The following is a 23,023-nucleotide window of genomic DNA, read 5'->3' as shown; positions in this document are numbered from 1 at the left end:
GTCTAAATAGATCTTCATTTCCCAGTGAAATCAGAATTCTGTGTTGTGTTCTTATTCAACCAAATTCTCATACCCGGTAATGCAAGTGTCTTGTGATTAACCATGACATGAAAAGACAGCAATGGACTCTATTGCATCATCTGAAAAATAACATTGCTACCAAAAATGTTTATTGAAATAAAAAGGCAATTATACCATGACCCCCCATTAATATTCCAAAACGTGCACGCTGATTGGCAAATAAATAATGTTTTCATTGCATTTAGTGTACAGGTTATAAGACACATAGTATCAGATACGCTTTTCTATTCAACCAAAATGAATGATGTTGATCTGAGACAAAGTACAACAAAGTGATACCAGGTACTCCAGTGTGACTGATGGTCCAAATATGGCATGTTACACCATGTGCAGGTTATAAGGTTAATAAACATTCCATGCTAATAAACTGCATAATGACTTCGCAATAAACAACAAACTGCTTGACTTCTACATGTGATAATCCAAAATATTTCAGTGGTGCTGCATAGCTCTGCCATACTTTTAAGATGTCTGTCTCCATTATGCAACATACATGTTGGCAGTAGTACTTCAGGCATGTTTGCAATGTTACTGTTACAAAACAATGTATAGCACACCTTGTTGGTGTGCAGCTATGACACTCATCATTTAATGAAGAATAAAAGCCTTTACAGTCATTCTTGTGTATGAAAATAACAATTATATGCGCACTTACACTGTCTATGTGCATATTAAGGTTTGTTCCCCCCTGTATGTAGATAATAGTATTGCATGCATATGGCCCATCCTTATCTAATGCTAACAGTCTAGTGCCCACCTTTAGAAAGAGATCTCAGAAATGCCAAGGTTATTGTGGGGTTCCCCACTGACTTCAGTGGGGTACATGATTAATATAAATAATGCAATGGTATGTTTCATCAATTTATATCTGCCATAAATTCCATTGTTACATTATTTGATTTACTTAATGTTAACATTTCCTTTTCCCATGAGATATTCTCTGGTATTCATCTCAGGTCTCAACAGAATAATGTAACATTTAGGTAAAAATAAACAAGAGAACAGTCCAGCACTAGAAGACAAGATTGCAAAGATTTCCACTGCAACCATGTACTTTCCTTTGGTGCTCAGGTATGCTGGGATAAAGGAAAGCCACACACTGACAAATATCAACATGCTGAATGTGATAAACTGAGCCTCATTAAAAGTATCTGGTAGTTTTCTAGCCAGGAATGCAACAACAAAACTGACACTGGCTAAAAGCCCCATGTACCCCAGCAAACACCAAAAGGCAATAGCAGAACCCTCATCACATTCAATAATTATTTTATCATGTTGTACATTTCTGTTCCTTACTGGGAAGGGAGGAGAAATAGTTAACCAGAGTATACACAGAATAACCTGAAACGTGGTGCATATAAATACAATACTGTTAGGCAGAACAGGTCCAACCCATTTTTTTAAGCTACTATTTGGTTTTGTCGCATTGAAGGCTATCACTACCATAACAGTTTTTGCCAACACACAAGATATGCAGAGAGAAAAGACTATACCAAAGGTAGTTTGTCGCAGCAGGCATATAACTCTCACTGGGTGACCTATAAAAATCAAAGAACAAAGGAAACACAGAGACAGTGCAAACAGTAGAAGATAACTGATGTTCCGGTTGTTGGCCTTTACAATTGGAGTGTCTCTGTGTCTCATAAAGATGGTTAACACCATCACAGGAATCATTGTGCAGAAAATCGATAGAGATGCCAAAGCGCTACCCAGGGGTTCTTCAAAGGATAGATATTCCACAGATCTTTGAAGACATTGATTTCTGGCAGGATTGGACCAATAATCTTCTGTACACATCCAACAAGTATTGGAATCTAATCAGGTGAAAAAAGAAAAAAAATGTAATATATGACTTTTTTATTTTACTATAAAGTATAAGACAAACAGGTGGCAGAAAAAATGGAATTTTTGAGTAAAGGGTAAAGTAAAAAAGGCGCAGCAAACTTTAAACTGGTGAATTTTAAAAACATCTACTAAAGTAAAAGTTAACTAACAATTCTCAAAGGCACTTGATTTATGCCTTAACAATGCCATGCAGAATCTCATTAAAGTCATAGAGGGCTGATAATTTTCTGTCCTACCACAAAGTTTCTTGCACAACATCCTGAGGTTTATACAAATTTTCAGTTTAGTTGTAGTGTAAGGTTTATTCTTGTACATGTTCCTTTTCTGTATCTTAGCATATGCAGACAAATACCATGCCTGACTGCGTCAGCATCAACACATACATTGTATGTTTTCTGCACCTTGAATCCTGCTTTCGACTTCTCTGAATGCATTCTTTGATGGAATGTTGTTAATACCGCCTGTATTTTGCACCTCTAGATTATCTTTCTCCCAGCCTACTTAGTTCTGCCACACTCCATATCTACCGCACAATAATTCTATTTTTTTAACATCTTTATTAAAGATGACATTAAACAAGTGACATAGGTACACATAACAATTATAGAAATAATAATATTCCTTTTGTTATTTTCATGCAGTATTCATTTCCGTAATTTTCATTCACTCCACCATGACATAAATTTAGTGAGCCAATTTTCAGCAGAAGCCTTGGAGAAAAGCTCCTTCATAATATCAACTATAATGTACAAATGTTTTTAGTTATATAGACAAAGTACATTTAATGTCATTTATGCAGTCAAGCAAAAAATACCAACAGTATTATTTACACAACAATTATAACAGTCCAACAACATTCAAGAAGCATGTTATAGAGCATTTGATAATGGCTTTAGAGTACATTTGGGCGATAGTTGTGGTTGAGGCAATAAGTATGGGTTTACTTGAAACAGATTAAGTCTGGTTAGATAGAGTACCACATGAAAAATATCTAAACAACACAGAATGATAGGAGGGAGTGAAATGGGAAGTGTAAAGATGGAGGTAAAGATATTGAACCTTAGGTTTGTCTGAAGTTGATTTAGGATCTGCATAGATGGTAAAATACTAAAGGTAGTTTTAAAGAGGAACATACTAGATAATAAGACATAATTATATCTGTATAGGAGGGAGACAGTATAGGAAAGTTCGGCTAGTATGTAGGATAGAAAGTTGGCGTAGCTATGGACACATCTTGTGCCAATAGCTACGCCAACATGGTTCTAGCAAAATGGGAAGAGCAATTTGTTTTTGATTGCATGTTTACATCAAAGGTCCTTTTTTATAGGACATTCGTTGACGATGTGGCTCTACTATGGGGAGGGACTGAGAATGAATTGAATGATTTCATAGAGTATTTGAATAGAACCACTGAGTTTCTAATGTTCACTAGCACTGTCTCATATTCAGAGATGGTTTTTTTTTAGATGTATATTTAACTAAGGATGAAATGGCATGTTTATCAACTACTTTTGTATAGAAATCCCTCCAGGAGAAATAACATATTGAGACGTGATAGTATGCATCCCTCTCATATGTTTAAAAACATTATGAAAACACAAGGAATGAGGGTATCTCAGCTAAATAGTACTGCTGATGGATTTTCCACAGATTTAGATATGATGGCACATGAATTTCTGACTAGAGGCTATAATAAAAAAGAAATAAGTGAGATGAAAGAAGACATCAAGTCTAAGAGGCTGACTGTAACACTTCCTTATTTTTCAACTGAATCTCCTGTTGAACAGCAGGTTGAGACTGTGAAGCTACAGAGTCTTCCATTAGTACTACCTTATGCTAGTGACTTTAGAAGAATTAGACAGACGATTGATGCAAACTGGAATATCTTGACAATGGATGATAGAATCTGTGATATTGTGAATGTTAGACCTAAGTACACCTACAAAAACAAGAAATGTCTTAAGTGACATCTCTGCTATAGAGATCATAAATATACAGAGCACAATATGCAAGTGTATTCTAGGTTAGAAGGCACACATCCCTGTTGTTCCTGTAGACATTGTTCTTCTATAGATAGACTGAATAAATTCATACATCCAGTTTCTAAGAAAAAATATGTTTTTAAAGTGTCAGCCAACTGCAAAACTATGAATATTATCTATTTAGCTACGTGTGTGGCATGTGAAAGTTTTTATGTTGGCAAGTCTAATAGGATGCTATATGAACGTATTTGTGTGCATAAATATGCTTTGAGGAATGCTGATCTAACAAATGCACTTGCTAAACATGTTTATGAGCTAGGCTCATCATATTACTTTAAGTTTAAAGAAATTGAGACAGTTAAAATGGGTTCTAGAGGTGGTGACCTTGTGAATTTCACTGAAGAAAGGGAAATGCGCCGGATATGTAAATTTCTTGCTGGTAGGAAACCAAGTTTAAATAACAAGGTTTCTTTAAAACCTATTCTTAGATCCAGGGATGTGCATAGATAATTCCTGAAGTCTGCTGATTGATTTGTTTGTACTTTAAATAATGAGCAGTTATGATGTGTAAATTAGTCTGAAGAAGAACTGTGAGTTTGAAAGCGCTTACTGTCTGTTTGCTGGAAATAAATAGTGGATTTTTAAGCCGTGGCTGCTGTGAACTTTTCGTTCTGTTGATGCTATAGTATGTAGGATAGTTGGAGTAATAGGAAAGGGATTGTTGTGAGACAAAATGACTTAGTTGTGTTGTGTTGTGCTGTGTTATGATGTTAACCTGGGATGGTACAGGAACACACCCAAAAATCAAGTGAGCGCTATTTTAGCTATGTTTTGAAGGAGTTAGTATTATCAGATTGTCTGACAGAAATAGGAAGGGAATGCAATTCTGTTGGTGACCTTATTAGAATAAAATGAGTCCCCCAGATGTATCGTTAAATTTGCTAACAAGTAGCTGAAGTTTATTTGTTGAGTAAAGTAATCCACTTGTTTTACAGTGGGGGATACTTGCAGTGTCATTTAGGGATGGGCAGTTATCTGGCTTGCCAATGAGTGACTGGGATGAAGTAATTTGGGAATAAGTAAAGTCTGAAAGCTCCCATCCGCTGTAGTTGTTTTAGTGCAAGGCAGTAATTGGATCTATTTGGCATGTTGATAATGAATTTAGTCACTTTATTATAGCATTGATTGAGTTGTTCGAACTGTATGCATTGTGAGTTGGTGAAAATGGGGCTAATGTGTAGTAGTGTAAGGAGGAAATAAGTTAGGGCTGTGTGCTTTCTAGCGCTGTCTGTTAGGTAAGGTTTGATCTTATACAAGGAGCCCATTTTAAATAAGATATTTTTTACCTGTTTTATATGCTGATCAAATTTCAAATGCTCATCTGTGGTTGTACCTAATAGTCTGATGTAGCTAACTTGTTCAGTTTAAATATTATTACATAATGCTATAAGGAAAAGAATCTTTTGTGTTGGCATTTGTTTAGGTGTCAATAGAATTAATTTAGATATTTTGGAGATTTAGAAGTTATTTGTAATTTGTGAGCCATTTTTCTATGGGTGTGAAAGACCCTTGTGTGATTTCTTGGAAGTGTGAGAGGTTATGGCAGCTGAATGAAATGCATTCTAAAATGTGGAGGCATGCTTACTTGCCAAGTGGAGATTGTTTATAATGATATTAAACAGTATAGGACCTAGGATAGACCATGCCGCGGTGGTACAGCGGTAGCGTTGTTACCTCACAGCAAGAGGTTCTCCCATTTGATTCTCAGTGTGGCTTGGGAGTGCCTTCTGTGTGGAGTCTGCATGTCCTCCCCGCGGTTGGGTAGTGTTTGAAAGAAATGGGTGTGCCTTCGGTGAAGGTTGGGCATCAAGCTGGCACCTCGGCGTTTCGTAAAAATCTACTGCCAATCATTAGCAGACCGGAGTTCTGCTGTGGTGACCCCTTACCGGGAAAAAGCTGAAAGACAAAAAAAAAACATAGGACCTAGGATAGACCCTTAAGGTAAGCCAACCGATACAGGGAGAAAGTTTTGGATGATATATTGCCATTTATATGCTTGGCATCTATTTGAATGGGAATTCTGGAAACAAGTGAGAGGTGAGACTGAGATTTGTAGAGAGGGTAGCTCCTGTAGTATCTTGTAATGAGATAACATATTGAAGGCTTTTGGGAGTCTTACAATGAGAATATACAGGGTTTCCTGATTTTTTGTGTGTATTTACAGTATACAGAAAATTAAAAAGTGTGGTAGTGGTGTTATAATGAGATCTAAAGCCATGTTCTACATTGGAAAATAACTTGTTTTCTGTGATATAGTATAGTAGTTGAAAAAGAATGTACCTTTCAAATTTTTTAAACAAGAAACATCTTAATTAAATAATTACTTATGACCTGGGAAATCAAACATTTATATAAATGAAAACAAACCATGACATATTTTTAGTCACAAACATTATAAATTACTTATGATCTAGCCAGTCACTGACATTTTGGAGATTTTTGATAGAGGTAAAAGAATAGCAATAGGCCTGAAATTAGTAATACATTTGGATGATCATCATTTGTGTAAGGGAATGCTATAGGATTGTTTTCACACAATAGAAACATAGGGTTTGCTAGTGGACCTGTTAATTAATATGGAAATGGAATAGGCTAGAACATTGGTTGTGAGTTTAATATAGTCCCCTGGTATATTTTCTGGGGCTACTGTGGTTGGTTTTAATTTGAGAAGAAGCTTCTTGATGTGAAATGTGCAAACTGGTTTATGTGTGAAAGAGTTTGAGATATTGTGAGAGTTTGATGACAGATCAGGAAACTGGGTGAGTTTTAGCTAAATAAAGTTGTGATTCAGCGAATAAAATGGGTGTTGAATTGATTGGTTACATTCACAGACTTGGTGATAATGGAGGATGCTGGTTATTGGATGTGACCTGGATTAATGAGTTTATTAATGGATGTCCAAAAACCTTTGTCACTAAGCTAAACTCTGCTAAGACCTGCTAAGCACTGCATAAACAAAATAATGGCTGAGCATGTTTATGCACTGGTTGGCACCACTTGGCTGGTTTGTGCACTGCTAAGCACTGCTCAGGACTGCTTGGCTGAGCTGAGTGGATTTATGCAGTGTTAAGCAATGCGCAGTATTTTTAAATATTGCCCAGTGGCATTCAAGGGTGGGAAAATAGGCTATATAAAGCTCACTAGGCAGGAATACAGCAAAATCTGTTAGAGTTCGAACCATGTAGCAACTAAGGCTGGTGTTGGAGGCAGTGTGCACTTCTGGGAACAGCAGTGGGACATTCAGGAGTCCAGGGTCATGGTTGGACTCCTGGTTAAAAACTATGATGATCATGGTGCAGGGGGAGTTCCAGGACTCAGAGTGCAAGGAGGAGTCCTGGGACTAGCTCACACATGAACTCACCAGTGGAACAGGTATCCCCCACACAGGTGAGCAGGTCTGTCACAACTATGATGACTTGAGCATAGGAAGGGGATCTTATGGACACCAGGGTCCAGGAAGCTCAGGCTGGGAATGTCCCACAAGTTTGTAAGTAATTTTATCCTTGTTTCACCAATACCTAATCCAAATGTCTGATAAACTGGCATGCATAATGGTGTGCTTCTCTCCCAGCAGCTGCAGAGGAGAGAGCTTGGAACATTGAGGAGCATGCCAGGTGCTTGGCCAGGTTGCACCGTGAATGCAGTGAGAACAGATGTATTTTGCTTTCTATAGTCAAATACACAAGAATGAATAAAGCATTAACTGTGATTATATATACACAGTATATACTGCATTGCAATAAAAGTGGACTTAGAAGTGTACTGCAATTAGTGAATATTACCAACTGTAGTCCAACAATCAGGGAAGACTAAAGCATTAACTGTAAAAACATACCGGCCTTAAAGTGTGTAGTGCAACAACTGTGGAATTACAGCTGTATTGCCACACCTGCATAATGACAACTGTTGTGCAATAAAAACTCAAAACTGTACCAGTAACCACATGGAAGTTATCTCTAACAAAGTTGTTGAGCAAAAAGTGCGGAATTAGAACTGTTTTTCAAGAAATCAATAATGACTACTGTTCTGCAGTAAAAACTTGAAACAATGCCAGTACTTGCCTGACATTATATCCAATAAGTTTTGCTGTGCAATAAGTGTAGAGTCAGAGCTGTTTTGCAAGAAATGAATTATGACAACTGTTCTGCAATAACACATGAACCAATACCAATAACAACAAGGTAAATTATGTGCATCAGGATTGTCTTGTTTTAACCATTGCATTTTAGCTATATGCATTCAATGTAGTAATATGTAGGTTACCTAGTATCTCTGTCATATATAGGTTACCTTGTATCTCATGTGTGTTCAGCTGCTACTGCAGTCTACTACAAAACTGTACTACTATTACCAGGTCATATTTTGGTTCCAGGTGACCTCTAAGCAAATATCCGTCAGTCATTAATCAGCAGTTACTCAGTAGCTCAGGTTTGGTAAATTCTCTGCATGAAGTACATTTTGCCACATAACAGACCAGGGTTCAACTCCAGTGCTATGTAGCACTAAATATTACAGTATCAGTCACAAAACAATTACAGATTTTCTCTCCACAGGAACTACAGGTAAATGGGTGAGGTAGCCATATTATGAGTAAATAATTCTGGGTTTAGATGTCACAGACTGTTACAATCATTACCAGCAATGTCAAAATCAGCATAAAATAAAGGACATATGTATAATAATATTAACATAAAATAAAAGAAGTAAAATGTGTAATCTGTGGTATGGCTGTGTGCCTGGAGTGTCTGTTAAAGGTTGCTGCAGTTAATATATATATATATATATATATATATATATATACACACACACACACACACACACACACACACACACACACACACACACACACACACAGTGACTGCTATTGGGTTCTATCCCCATGCCTGCCAAGCAAGGCATGATAGTTGTTTGGTTTCTGTATCATACACATACATGTCTCTCAAGTGTCACATTGTCACAGAATGTAATTAGTAGTGGATAATCCCTCTGTCACAGATTTATCATTGGCATGAATAGCTAAATAGCAAAGTATTACTACATAAGTCCACAGAACACCTTGGTAGTTATACAGGTCCACCAGATATGCAAGTGTTTTGTATAGTTGTGTACCCACAGTTGTTACTGCTTGGCCCATACTGTCCCATGCAGACAGGTTGAGAGGTATGTATGTGCTACAGCAGCTATAGGGTACTTGTACACATAAAGAAAGGACAGACCTGTAGAGTAGATAGTAGTACTGTTGTCAAGTATATAGCATATAATGGTATTAATGGACTGTATTTCTCTCTTTCCCCACCCTTATCTTCATTTAGTTATTATTGTTATTCATTAGTTATGGTTTTCTTTTAGCATATGTTGTTACATTAAGCTATATTTTGGGGCATGTGTTTTACTATTGTTATGTATTATAATGTTTGCATATTACTATATCTTGTTGAATTACTTATTTTGTTGTCCTTGTGCCGTAATTGTTACTGGCATGCTGTTTATATACTGACTGCTCTGTTATTTATTGTTGTATTTCTCATAATATGCATTGAAATGTGAATGGGTTATTTCCAATGTTTTGGCATGCTGTTATTACTAACAAATGTTTTGTTCATAACTAACCTATACTTATTGCTATGCCTCCATCACCACAGCATGACAGGGTAAGCCAATTCCCGGTGATCCACCTACCCTACCTCACCAGGCCATGGCACTGGTTCCTGGCACATCTGGTGCCTCCTCTGTTGCCCCTGCACCACCTTCGGGTGGAACTGCCTCAGGGGATGGGGCCTCCTGGCCTCCTCCTGGGAGCAGTGGTGGAGAGGCTGCTGTCACCTGATGACAACTGATGGCCATGGTGTGCAGGATAGTTCAGCAGACTCCTGAACCACATCTGTGCCAGATTGAGGGTACACTGGCCAACCTGGTGGGGTAGGCTGGCCCTTGTGCCCAGCCTCCAGCACAGCCACCTACATGGCAGTGAAGGAGCAGTGTTGACTGCCCATGGGTGGGGTCATGCTGCTATTGTCTGGAAGCACATGCACCTCAGATTCCACAACTCCCTTCTCATCCAAGGTGTTTACCCCCTCATGTGTCACACACCATCTCTGCTATCTTGTTTGTCTGCAATTCCATCTTTTTCTACCCAACGTACCTCCCCACATGTACATATGTACCTTCCCCAACATTCCACTCTCTCCCTAAAAAAATGGGCACTTATCCCACAAAATAAATATCACTGCATACATAGCTCTGTGTTTTGTACACGTGTCTCCTGGACACAACTAATTTGGTCCAATTGGCTTTACAACACATTTATAGGTTCATAGGTTCATAAGGTAGATACTAGGCTATCTGCCTTAGGGCATTTATAAGCCTAGCCAGAGTGTATTTGGCTTCCGCCTCCTTAGATTATTAGCCTACTGTGCCTCTGTAAAGTAGGTCACAGAAGGTACCCTTTAAGATTAGTTTACTGTGCCTCAGAGATCCCAGAGGGTGGTATGGTTTCCCATCCATGGCCCAGATCCATTGCTTGAAGAGAGGGTCAGCGAGGGGCTATGTCTAACATTTGGGATTCTATTCCAGAGTGAGGAGGGGAGCCTGAATTAATCTGTCCTGTCAGCATGTCCCTATTTAGTTTTTGTGCTGAGTTTAGGTCCCTGGAGCATGTAGCAGCCCATCCTCTCTCTGAGGTACTTTTGGGGGTCTCAGTCAGTTGCAGGTGTCGGGGTAAGGTACTCAAAAAAGGGCATTTCAATTATGGCATGGCTGATGTGATGAGTAGAAAAAGGCATGATGACCTCTTGATCTAGATGTGAACCCTTTCTACATTGGTCCCAAATCTCTTACTTCTTTTCTTTCTAATGGATTACCACCCACCTATGTGTTTGTTTGCACTTTGTTTTTCCCAAAGGGGATGACTATGCACTTTTAGCATTTAGGCGTGAGCCGTGGCTCTGCGAACCGTTGGGGGGGGTAGTTGAGCCCCAGTAGTTGCTTGGGTAGAATGAAGTTCAATTCAAGTGTAGTCTAGTGAGAGTGAGAGCTTTCACCTTCATATTTCTCAGTCTCATCAGGGGTGGGAGGTCTGGTTTCCAGAGGGAGGGTGTTCTGGCAGCTAAAAACTGAAGGCAGTTTTGCCGCTGTTAGTTGCACATGGATGATTTCTGATGCTTTGTGCAGTGCTGAGGTATAGGTATTTTTTTTTTTTGATGATATATAGACTCCCTCCCTTTTCAGTTTTCGTCCGAGTTTGGGGCCCAAAACACATGGTATGAGTATAACCTGGTAGTGCTGAGGTGCTCTCAGGAGCCTTGAACCAGGTTTCAGATTTTTATCCTATGAGCCTTTGGAGTGTCTTTGAGCTTTGCCAATTGACACTAAATGAATTGCTGGGGCCTTGGCCAGTATACGAAAGCATAAGAGCGTGAGGCCCAGAAACAGCCTAGCGTTCCTGTAGAACATGTTGTCGAGCATGTCATCCCAGGCTGGACAGAGACTGGATCCCCTTTGAATAACACCAACTTTAGCCAATTGTTTGAAACTGATCATTTTGTCTTTATACTGTGGCATCATTCTTGGTGAGGGCAAGGTGCTCTCAAGGTCAGTATGTACCAAGCTCATGGTCAGAGAGCTCCTCTCCTCCTCTTCTCTGCTTTCATGTAGTCCAGGAGAATGTTTTCAGGTCATTCATGGGCAATGACAATGGAGAGGTAGTTTACTTTTGCTGGAGGAGTGACCTGAGTGCTTAATTAGTGTGGATCCCTGGCACCTGACAGGCAGCTTACAATGACCTTCCTGTTGTAGTCCAGTGTGGGGATGATGTCAGTGTGTGGACAATAGAGTCCCCTATAACAAGTGTATTGGTGTGTTTTTTGGCCTTAAAAAGGCGGCACACACAATTGATTTGTGAGATATGAGATCCATGGGTGTGTTTGAGGTGGCTGTTGCTTGGATATCTGCTTAGGAGGTCTTTGCTGTTTAGGCAGATGTTTATTTAGAGCCTCTGAGTATGCTTTTGTGTGCTTATGTGTTGGGTATGCAGATGCAATAGGTCTGTGTGAGACTGGATTTGTGGTGTGGGTGGTACCACCCTCTTGACTGACTGTGCTAGTCTTGGGTTGAGAGAGATCTGCCTCCAGTTTGGCTGTGTAGCTGCATCTCTCACATGCATTATAGTTTGTTGGAAGGAGGAGAGGGTTGTCTGTGTACATAAGTCAATTGTAACATTGGCTCCAAATTCCCAGATTCACCAGCTGGTCTAGAGAGTAACCTTGAAACTGACGCTTGGACATACCAGATTAGTATAGAGAACTGTTTTGATCAATGAGCCTAATACCTAATACTTATGAGAAGTCGAAGGAGGGTGTAGTGCTTTAGTTTAGTTTTCCTTTCCTTATAAGAGCTGAGCAAGTGCAGGGCTTTAGAAAGAAAATAGAGGTTGTCCTCACCCCCTTTCTGTGGGGTTTGAGGGTCCAAATTCATCTACAAAATCTGTCAAAATGCACAGCTTTTGCTGTACAAGAAATAGAAAGCTATGGTTCTTCCCTACACCCTTCCTGAACATCCTTACCTGTCTTTCACTATGTTTCCCCCCTGCTTGCTCCATTACACCACTGTCCTATCACCCTCTTTTTCTTTTCTTTTTAATTTTTAGCGCAGATTTGCGCAGAGCTGAGTAGTGTGCTGCTATGAGGTGCATCATGCATACCCGTGCAAACCCACTTAAATGAGCTTTAATGTGCATTAATGATCCTATATTTTTTCTCACAGTGTTAGTCACATGAACAAAATAATCCCCTCTGCCATGTCTTGAACTCAGGCCCCAATCAACTACAGCATAGTGCATTATGCCTACTAGACCGTGCAGACCTTAATTAAAACTGGTGTTTCCAGCAAAATATGATTGCCAATGAAAGACTGAAATTAAATCTAATGGGGAAAATGGGAGTGTACCTGGGACACTGATGCAAAAAGTACATCAGTACACAGACAAATAAATAATAATGGAAGTACATGAGGCCTGGGATACCAGGTAAATGTTACCTTTTATCAGCAACATCTTTAAATAACCTGCTAAGGCAGCAATGGCAAGGTACATGTGTACAACTGGAACCCTCCTGCAGAACATCTGCCTTTGAAAGCCATGCACATATTGATAGATGCAATGTGTGTCACAGACTATATGCATGCAAATATATCTTGCAAATACACTTGCTGCAGCACAAACTCAGTAGCTCAGTCTGTTAAATGTCTTGCATGTAGTATACTTTGCCACCCCCAGTCCTGGGTTCAAATTCAGTGTGTTGTACTTTAATTACATTGTTGTGAACACAGCAAGTAATGACTGAGTCATACAGTTCTAACCCCCACAGATTACTCCTGCTGAATTAACTGCTACCCATGTTTGCAAGTCAAAGGTCTGCAGGTAGGGAGACATTGCACATTTTTTTATAGCCTAACTATATGTCACCTACTACTCTGTTATTGGCACTGTTGCATGACAGATGTACCTTACTCACATGCCTTGATAGGACTGTGAAGGGTACCCTTAACCTGGCTCTGCTGTAATGACAACTTCCACTGCTGCCACAGTTACACATACAGCTTGTTGTCCTCCAAAATGTTCACACTCCCCCCTATGTGTCCTAGGTTGCAGCAGTATCTGCAGTGGATCATGCACAGCTGTATGCTAAGCTAGCTGCTACAGACCCACCATGCCTCACAACTCCCTAGAACAAGGGATCATGATAAACTGATACATAAAGGGGGGGGGCAAAGGTCCAGTGATAGGGACATGTTTAACAATTTGCCCTTACAAGGATAGTCAGCTGATAAAATAGCAGCTACTGCATTAGCAGGCATATTCTGATGGGTATGACATTTGACACTCATGCCTCTCTCCCCTTACTGACCTCAACCCACAATGTTTAACTCTGAACCACCAGATGATCACAATGTCATGGGACACTGGCCAAACATATCAGCCAAAACTGTGGACATACTACATAAATCTCTCAACAGAGGACAGTATTTGTACCTACCCTCTGTGATGCTGTAGTCGCCATACCTCACTAATGTCCATCTCAAAGACGAAGAAAGGAACTAAGGCCTACATGAATGCCTTAAATATTACACTGTGGTGCCATGCCATTGGCTAATGATAGTGCAATTCAGCTCTTTTGGATGCAATTAGCAAATCTGAGCCACATAATGGTGCAGAGGCAATTACCTGTTAATGAGCATTACATACAAAAGGCAAGAAACTGATTATGGGAAACAGGTCTGTATGTTGTTTTGCTCACACAGATAGTGTTTTTGCAAGGTATATGTAGAAGAACACTTCAAAAATTATTACTTCACTCTACCAAGTATGTAATAGATGTCACCATATAATGGGATGCAGATGGGAGTATGGAGGTATGGGGAATAGAGATTACAACAATAGGCCTGTAGTAGATCTATGGTATTGGCATGTCTATGATACTCTGCTGTCCAACAGCTACAGGCATGCCTCTCAACTGTCCCTGCTTTGAATCACATCTCAGCTCTGTCCCAGTTATTCCATCCTACAACTGCCGTCTGTTGTAGAAAAGCTAGTGGATCACCTGTTGATCATAGTGACACTAAGTAAGGGTCTGCACTCCTGTAAGATCAAATGATTTACTGCAATTCACCTTCTCTCAGTCTGTTAGTGTCACAGATAAATAGTTCTGATATTGTAAAGGTGTCCCTGATGCACTCTGGTAGGTCACTGTTTATTGACATTCATTCCTCATTGGTTGATAGCTATGGCAACATAACTGTCAACCCCCTACAGCAGGAATTCAGGTCAAAGCCATAATTAATGGGGGGGCACAGGCCCAAACTCAGCCACAGAGTATACATATTGGCCATACAAAGTAAGACTGTAAATAGACTAACATATATTACTGTAGCATAAGTGTTTTCTGAGGGTCTGGCATGTGACAGTCAGATTCTCTATTCATTTTCTGACAGCAACCATCAATGATTGGCCAACCATTTGTCAGACATCCACATATTTGTGGCAAAAGGACCACATCTATGAGGCAGATATTGACATGCTGCAAACATCTCTATAGTTGAGAGGTATGATGCCTACAGGGCACATATACTATAGCAGGTTTGCATTGCTTTCTGTCACTGTGGCACACTGGTGCTCCTGGACTGCCCCTATATAGTTGTTGCCATAGCACAATGCTATTTGTCCAGCAGTGGCCATATGACATATTAGTGGGCATTTGACCACAAGAGACACACCACAGTTGACTGCAGTAATGGGTGTAGAGACATACAGCAGAATCTGTCATGGCACACAGGAACATATCCAGTATTGCTACTATCTTGATGATAACCAAACATGTAGTGTGTTGATAGACTGTGAGGTATGATGTGTGAGGTAGCAGTGGATTATACAGCCAGTTGTGGTTGTGCAGGGTCTGTAAATAGTGGATGTCCACATATCTGGTCCTGTAATGAGTTCCCCTTTTGTTGTCTTTCAAGAATGATGTATCACAGGAGGCATGCACCATTCACAGCTGCAGAGAATGATGTTATCCTTGATGGCCTCAGACTGCACCATCACATTCTGCTTTCTAGGAGTTGTCAAAATCATGACCAGCATGCAGCATTGTGGGGTGACCTTGTCAGGGTGGCTAAGCAGATTGGCCAATAGGACAGGAACTATGAACAGGTCCGATACCTGGCCACATATATGGTCAGTGCTGCAGCCAGGGATAGTGCTGCCACTGTTGGAGGGTCTTTAACAGAGCAACTACTTTCAGCCACAGAGGAATTCCTGGTGAACCTAGGGTCAACCACCAGTGCCCAGGCATCCATCATGCCTTACATCCTGGAGGTGGATGCCACAGCGTCCACATCAGAGGAATGTCTAAGTAAGCTTACTGTGTTCATCAGTGCAATATTGTATAAGTCGCTGTGGCAGGCTCTGAATACCAGTACATGGGTGTCAGGTCTATCTGCATGGGGGAAAGTTGGTTTTAATGCACAGTTGTTTACACATACTCAAAATGTCAGCAATGCAGGCAGTATCACATTAGCTACTGTACATGTGGGCTATATGCACATATTACCTTGTAAGACTGCAACATTTGGTATCTCTCTCTCACCTTTTCATAGGTCAGTCAGGTGTGGCCGGAGTTCATGGTCCTGTTTTATGTACCATATATACCCTAAGAATGTTAAGGGCTAACATATTGCCCTAGGCAAAACTGTTATGCTTAGCCAGAGTAGAGTAGTTGTATGTTCCATTTCAAAGCAGTTAACTACAGTGCATAGAATGGGTAATACAGCTGTGTATTTGTCCAAACATTAACACATTTGTACTTGTAGTTATGAACAACTATGCAGCCTGCTATAGAGGAGGCAGTTACTGCAAGATGCCTGTTCACACACAATAGAGAGATGGTACATACCTGTGGCAGTGATGCTACAACTTGCATATTATTCTCAAGATAGATGTACTGGGTTTTATGTGTACTTCTATTGCATGCACTGTCATATTGCATCATATTGTGTACCCCACAGGTGTATTGTACTAGTAATGTTAACTGGGTGTAGCTAAAGTGCATGTTATAAAGGGCCTGCCTTGTCTGTGTATGTTGTGTGTTTGTGTGTTGTGCAAGGGATTGGAGATGAGAAGATGTGGGATATGTAATGCAGTTGTGGCTCCTCATCTGCATGAGTCTGTGTGGATTACCATACATAATAGTGCAGTAAGTAATGTGTTGAGTTTGTCTTCCTCCTCACAGATGAAAAGGGGAGTTGGAGTCTGTCCGCCTCACAACCTGATGTCAATGTCTCATCAGACTCTGATAATGATGATGGCCATAGTAAGGCACAGGTGGGGTTGTCAGGGGATAAATTTGTTCCAGAGGTTGACATGCCTCTTCCACCCCCATTGTCCCTGCACAAAGTCAGTATGCTCACACATACCCAGTCCCCAGAGGCCACAGATATTGGACAGTCAGAGGGTGGTGACATTGAACAGGACAGTGTGACAACTATGGCATCAATGAATGTAGACATTGGCCTTTGCCAGAGAGCTGGTGAGGTCCCACACAGCCAGATTGACAGAGATGCTCAAAGGAGGACTGCTGCCCATCTACCACCTGTCACAGGTGTCACATCACAGGTCACTTGCCACATGTTTTGGGCCATCATAAAGGCACAGGCACATTCTGAATGCAACACCAGATGAATGCTCAGGGTTATGGATGCAGCACTGTCTGACATTAGTGACTACCTCCACCACACTGGTAACGCCATGGATCATTTCACTAATGTAGTGGATAAACAGTGGGGTAATACAGTGTCTGTCTTTGACCGCACATTGTCTGTGCTGGAAAATCTGGTTGGAGTAGGGCATCAGACATCTGGATGTAGGTCAGCAACACCATCTGCTGAGTGTCCCCGTGGCCATGCACACTCATGCTCCAGTAATGGCAGTACCTTCAGTGCTAAAAAAGAAAGTGTTCTGTCCTCACCGTTATGTGGCAGGCCATGGGCATGTGTTACTGGGTGGTCCCATGGGGGACATGGGTCCAGCAGACAGCAGTCACCATCAGCTACTAGCACTGCATCTGACCTTGGCCATTGTGGTGCCAGTTCCCATGTTCATGGCCGGAGATGGTGAACTGTCCACTCTGCTGTATGGTCCACAGATGTCCAACATACACACATGTAGGGTTAGCACTAGGCTCGACTGTGTACATGCACACCCTCAAACATCACTGTCTCATGCAGGTCACCAACAGGTACACATGGCATCTCTCCATGGCCGATCTAACCAGCACCCCTTCCTGACTCACACACATGCTGTCAACTGTTTGGCACAGCCTAGGCCTCTGGCACCCCTACACAACACCCTGTGCATGTGATGATACCTTTGCCACATCCCTGCCATCTGTGGCATTGATGCAGGGACATGCAAATATGTGCCTGATGCACAGGGTGACTATATTAATTTAAATTTACTTGTGTAGTACAGTAGTTTTATGCCATGACTGGTGTTGTGGGCCATGACAGGTACTGTGTGCTGGCATGTGTCATAACTACACATCAAACTTTGTGTATCTTTGTTGCATGATGTTAGACTGGCAATAGTGCTACAGAATGAAAGGTATGTCACAGACCTGTGTATGTGTCTTTTCCAGGGGTCTGAGTGGCTAAGTTATGGAGACATGGCAGCAATACAGCAGCACAGGATGGCATGGCAACACAGCAGAATTATGACATCAGCAAGGTGCATATGTGTAGAACAGTGTGCAGGGATAATGGGAGCAGGTAGCGTAATTATGCATGCATACACTGTGACAAGGTCTGCTACCCTTGATACATGTCACCTGGGTGTTCTTTACCTACAAACTAGATGGTGGCAGACATCAGTTATGCCTATGTAGATGAGGGCTATTTAGGGCCAGCAGCTAGTCACAGGGCTGTAAAATGCATAACTATTGCAAATAAATAGCCCATATGGCCATGTCTGTAGTGCTGCAAGGAAATATATTTATACTGATGTGAGATTTGAACCCCTACCTATCAACTATTAAACCTTTGAGTTTGCAGTACTTATCATATGCACCATGGAGTGTACTTGAAATCACACTCTCAGCCAGTGCTGTTAAGGTGGATGACATTAGCAGACCTTGTAAAGGAGCCACTGTACAGGCCAGGAGGTAGTCACAGAGCCTTAGAATTGCCTCTGCCCAGAGATAGACCATATAGGCATGTCGTTATTGCTGCAAGGGAATACATTTATACACACACAAATAGTTGCCTAGTGTGGGATTAGAACCCCTAATTATCTAGTAGTACACATTATAGCTTGAAGTACTTTTCGCATGTGCCATGGAGTTTATCTGATATTAGGTTGTCAGCCAGTGGCTGTTAAAGCAGATGACATCAGCAGACCTTGTAAAGGAGGCCAATGTTGAGGATGGCAGCTAGTCACAGGGTCATAAAATGAATGAATGAATAACCATTGCACAGGCATAGGCCAGATGGGAATACACACACACACACACACACACACACACACACACACACACACACACACACACACACACACACACACACACACACGCAGTTGCCTTTTGTGAGTGAGATTAAAACCCCTACCTATCTAGTAATACACATTATAGCTTGAAGTACTTATTGCTTATGCCACAGAGTTCATCTGATATTAGATTCTCAGCCAGTGCTGTTAAGGTGGTTGACATCAGCAGACCTTGTAAAGGAGGCCACTGTAGAGACCGGTGGCTAGTCACAAGGCCTTAAAATGTATAACCATTACACAGAGATATGTCACATAGGCATGTCTGTACTGCTGCAGGGGAATACTTTTAAACACCCACAGACATAGAGAGTTGCCTGTTGTGAAATTAGAACCGCTACATATCTAATAGTACACATCATAACTCTAAGTACTTATCAGATTCACTGTGGAGTTTATCTCATATTGGACTGTTGGTCAGTGCTGTTAAGCTAGATGACATCAACAGGCCTTATAAAGAAGGCTAATCTTGAGAATGGCAGCTAGTCACAGGGCCATAAAATGAATAAACATTGCACAGAAATGGAACAGATGGGCCTGTCTGTACTACTACAGGGAATATATCTACACACACACACACACACACACACACACACACACACACACACACACACACACATATTGGCAGATGTGAGATTAGAACCCTTATCTATCTAGTAGTACACACTATAGCTTGCAGTACTTACTGCACATACCACAGGTTGTTTGCTGTACATGTGGATGCAGGCACAGTATCTGTGAAGTATGCAAAATGGCCTTGTGTGACACAGCACGTGTATCCTGCAGATTATGCTGCTTGATACTGTTATTGTAGCTAGTGTCCTACAGGTGGGATACATTTTAATATCTCTGCTATGTGTGTACAGTTACCACTATGGCTATGTGTGGCTGGTTGCTGTTTGGTAGGCAGACAGGTGGCCAGGGACAATATGACCTGTCCATAGCATGCATTACAAACATTGCACATTACACCACCTGCTCACTGTTGTCTGTCTACAGGGTGACATTTTGAAGGCACAGGATTCTGTGGGTGAGTGTATTATGTCCTGTTGAGGCCTTGGTCTGGTTCCATCAGACAACTGATATGATGTGAAGGTGCAGATAACCCCAGCAGTCAGAGTGTATATGGGGACATCCATATAACCCCCCCCCACACACACACACACACACATATATATATATATATATATATATATATGTGTGTGTGTGTGTGTGTGTGTGTGTGTGTGTGTGTGTATATAACAGGGATGTCACATTAACTGTTGCTGTGTGTGTACGTTATATATGGATATATATCTTGTTACATATATATATATATATATATATATATATATATATATATATATATAAGCCACATACTGATAGCTAGGGTAATCATGTGTGAGGAGGATATGGAGAGACAGGTATGTATACATAGCTGTCTGTATGCGCAGAGATATTTCCACATAGCAGTTCTTTGGGTGGAAGACGCAACAGACATGGGCTCAAGTTAGGTAAGTGTAGAAGCATGTCCAATGTGACTGACAATACATACAGGATGACTCCAGGCCAGAGCTACCTGTACTCCAATCCAAGATTTTGTGTGCTGCAGACCATTGGCTGCTGCACCTGTTTCCACAGTCAAGCACCTCCCTGATATTGTACAAAGCATTCCCTAGCTATCTGCTGAACATAATATGTGACATACCTATGAACTGTACAGATTATAATATAATTTGCAGGGTTTTGCGTCATATTTTTGAAACATTTTAAATTGCATTGTGGTTTTCTGGCACATTAGTGACAAACCATTATAGATGGAAGTTAGGAAATAATGACATATATTTATGTTTCTGACTCTATACATATCAGGAGATTAATTCAACTGCAAAACCTGCTATTCTATCAACATTTATGTTTGCAAGAGAAATATTTAAAAATTGCCAGTATTTTTGGGTCGGTGCCCCATTCTTATTCATGGCTTTCTCAAGATTTCTTGCTGTAAGAGGTTAAAAGGTATGTGACTGGGGTAAAGGCTGTAACACCACAGACAGGGTGATGGTCTTCATACCTCTCACTGTACATGTTTTTGCAGAATGTCCAGCATTCCATCCCATATGTCTGCTCAGTTCCACATACAGTTGTGGTTTTCCAGTAATATACCATAAAATGCAGTCCACTAAATTGTTGTAAATACTGACACATTTAAGTGATGGCCTTTACATCCTGCAACTAATCTGACCTGTAGCAACCTGCTGTTATACTAGCCACCTTATAGGCTACTCAGAGCATGTATAATCTCTGTCTGTATGCTTGGCCTTCAGCCTCCCCATTTTCTCTGGCTTTGTCCAGCTTTCTTGCAGTAACAGATTACAGCATTATGACCCTCTGTGGGAGTCCTACCATATGAGTACCTCACATGCAAAAGGAGTGGATGCTGCCAGTTTCAAACCATCAACACCATCACCCATGCTAATGTGCTAATGTCCCTAGCCCAGTGAGCCACACTAGCCACCAGACAGAGAGGTGTCATTCCTCACACTATTAACAGCATACATACATACACTGTGACCCCTGCATTTTGTGGGAAATACATGGGGCCAGGTTCTGTGTCACAGCCCTGGAATCATGTGATATGTTTATATATCCTTGCAAATGTGCTGTTACTACAATTGTATGGGAACACTGATGTGTTGGGAGTAGGGGACTGTGGCATAGACAGTCATGCAGCTGTCTTATGACCCCACTGTTTGGCATCTCCATTGCATAATACAGTGGGGTTTCCAGCCATGTGGCCTGGTGAATATTATGGGTCACGCAGCATTGAACAGAGTACCTGTTGTTCCAAGTGGCTGTTAGATCTCTCCAAGTAGCCCATGCTATTCCCTTGCATACATGAAGCAGGTCCCTACATATACTGCCATAGTCTAGTGCCACATACATGTCTTGTATAGGAGAGTGACTTACCTTATGAATGCAGCGGTTGAGAGACCTGTGTTTCAGGACTGATTCTGTCTGATGCACACAGTACACAGCCAATACATCATTATGTACAGATTGTGTGAGCTGGCTGGCATCCTTTCTACTATATGTATGCAAGTCAGAGGAAGGTGTCAGTCTCAAGGACCCTAGGTTGTCAGTGCATGTGCTATACATTGTCTCTTGGCCAAGGCCAGGGCATACTGGGCATGCCTACATCTGCCTACAGGGACATCCTCAGGTGGTTCCTATTCTGAGCCCCTCTGTCGATGTGGTTGTGGGGCCCTATGCACTGGTAGGAGGCTGTGTATCCCTTTCCTTTGCTGATCCTGCTGCAGCTGTTTTCACTGGATCATACTGTGTAGCATGGCACATACTCTGAAGATCTGTGCAAATGTGGCTGAAGAGTACTGCAGGGCTCCACCAGATATATTGAGGCACTGGAACTATGACTTGAGCAGCCCAAACACATGCTCTATGATGTCCCTGGTTTGTGTATGTACCTCATTATGGCATTCTTTGGTAGGTGTGTGTGCATTTCTAATGGGTGTCATCATCCTCAGTTCCAGTGCATAGTCAGCATCTCTCAGTAGATGGCCATATGGGATGTCCCCTGATAGCAAACATCTGGCACAGTTGTGATGCATGCCAGATATGGGAGTCATGATAACTGTCAGGGCTGCCAGTACACACATTCATAATAATGCCCTGGGCATTGCACATTTGCACATGACCTGGCAATTGATGGAGTGATACCCCTTGCAGTTGATGTAGACTCTACCCTGCTCACTTGGTGGTGCTTTGATGTATACATGAGTGCAGTTTTATGGCACCCAGTACCTCAGGGTAGTGTGCTACATGGTAGAAGAGTTGCATACTGCTAGCTCTGTTTCCAGGGGTGGGGGTAAATAAATGTGCTCACTGGCATGTGTTAGCATGGCATCCAGAAACTGGTGGAGCACCCTGGATGATGCCTGTGAGACCACCATCATGTCCTCAGTTGGTCTTTGGAAAG

At 41.3% G+C, this 23,023-nt stretch overlaps 1 protein-coding gene across 1 annotated transcript in view; it reads right to left on the bottom strand.

Moving 5' to 3' along the window:
- Window positions 1-981: 981 nt before the first annotated feature.
- LOC122790581 (extracellular calcium-sensing receptor-like) overlaps window positions 982-23,023 on the bottom strand; it is a 497,373-nt gene continuing 475,331 nt past the window's right edge. Inside the window, exon 8 of the mRNA XM_044058106.1 lies at window positions 982-1,895. Within this exon, the coding sequence (XP_043914041.1) occupies window positions 982-1,895 (914 nt within the window). The remainder of the gene's footprint in view (window positions 1,896-23,023) is intronic.

Source organism: Protopterus annectens, chromosome 16.part0, assembly GCF_019279795.1.
Source record: "Protopterus annectens isolate FY-2018-M chromosome 16.part0, PAN1.0, whole genome shotgun sequence".
Lineage (NCBI taxonomy): Eukaryota > Metazoa > Chordata > Ceratodontiformes > Protopteridae > Protopterus > Protopterus annectens.
The sequence above is the reverse complement of the archived record's forward strand: the minus strand, read 5'-3'. Positions and strand labels throughout refer to the sequence as shown.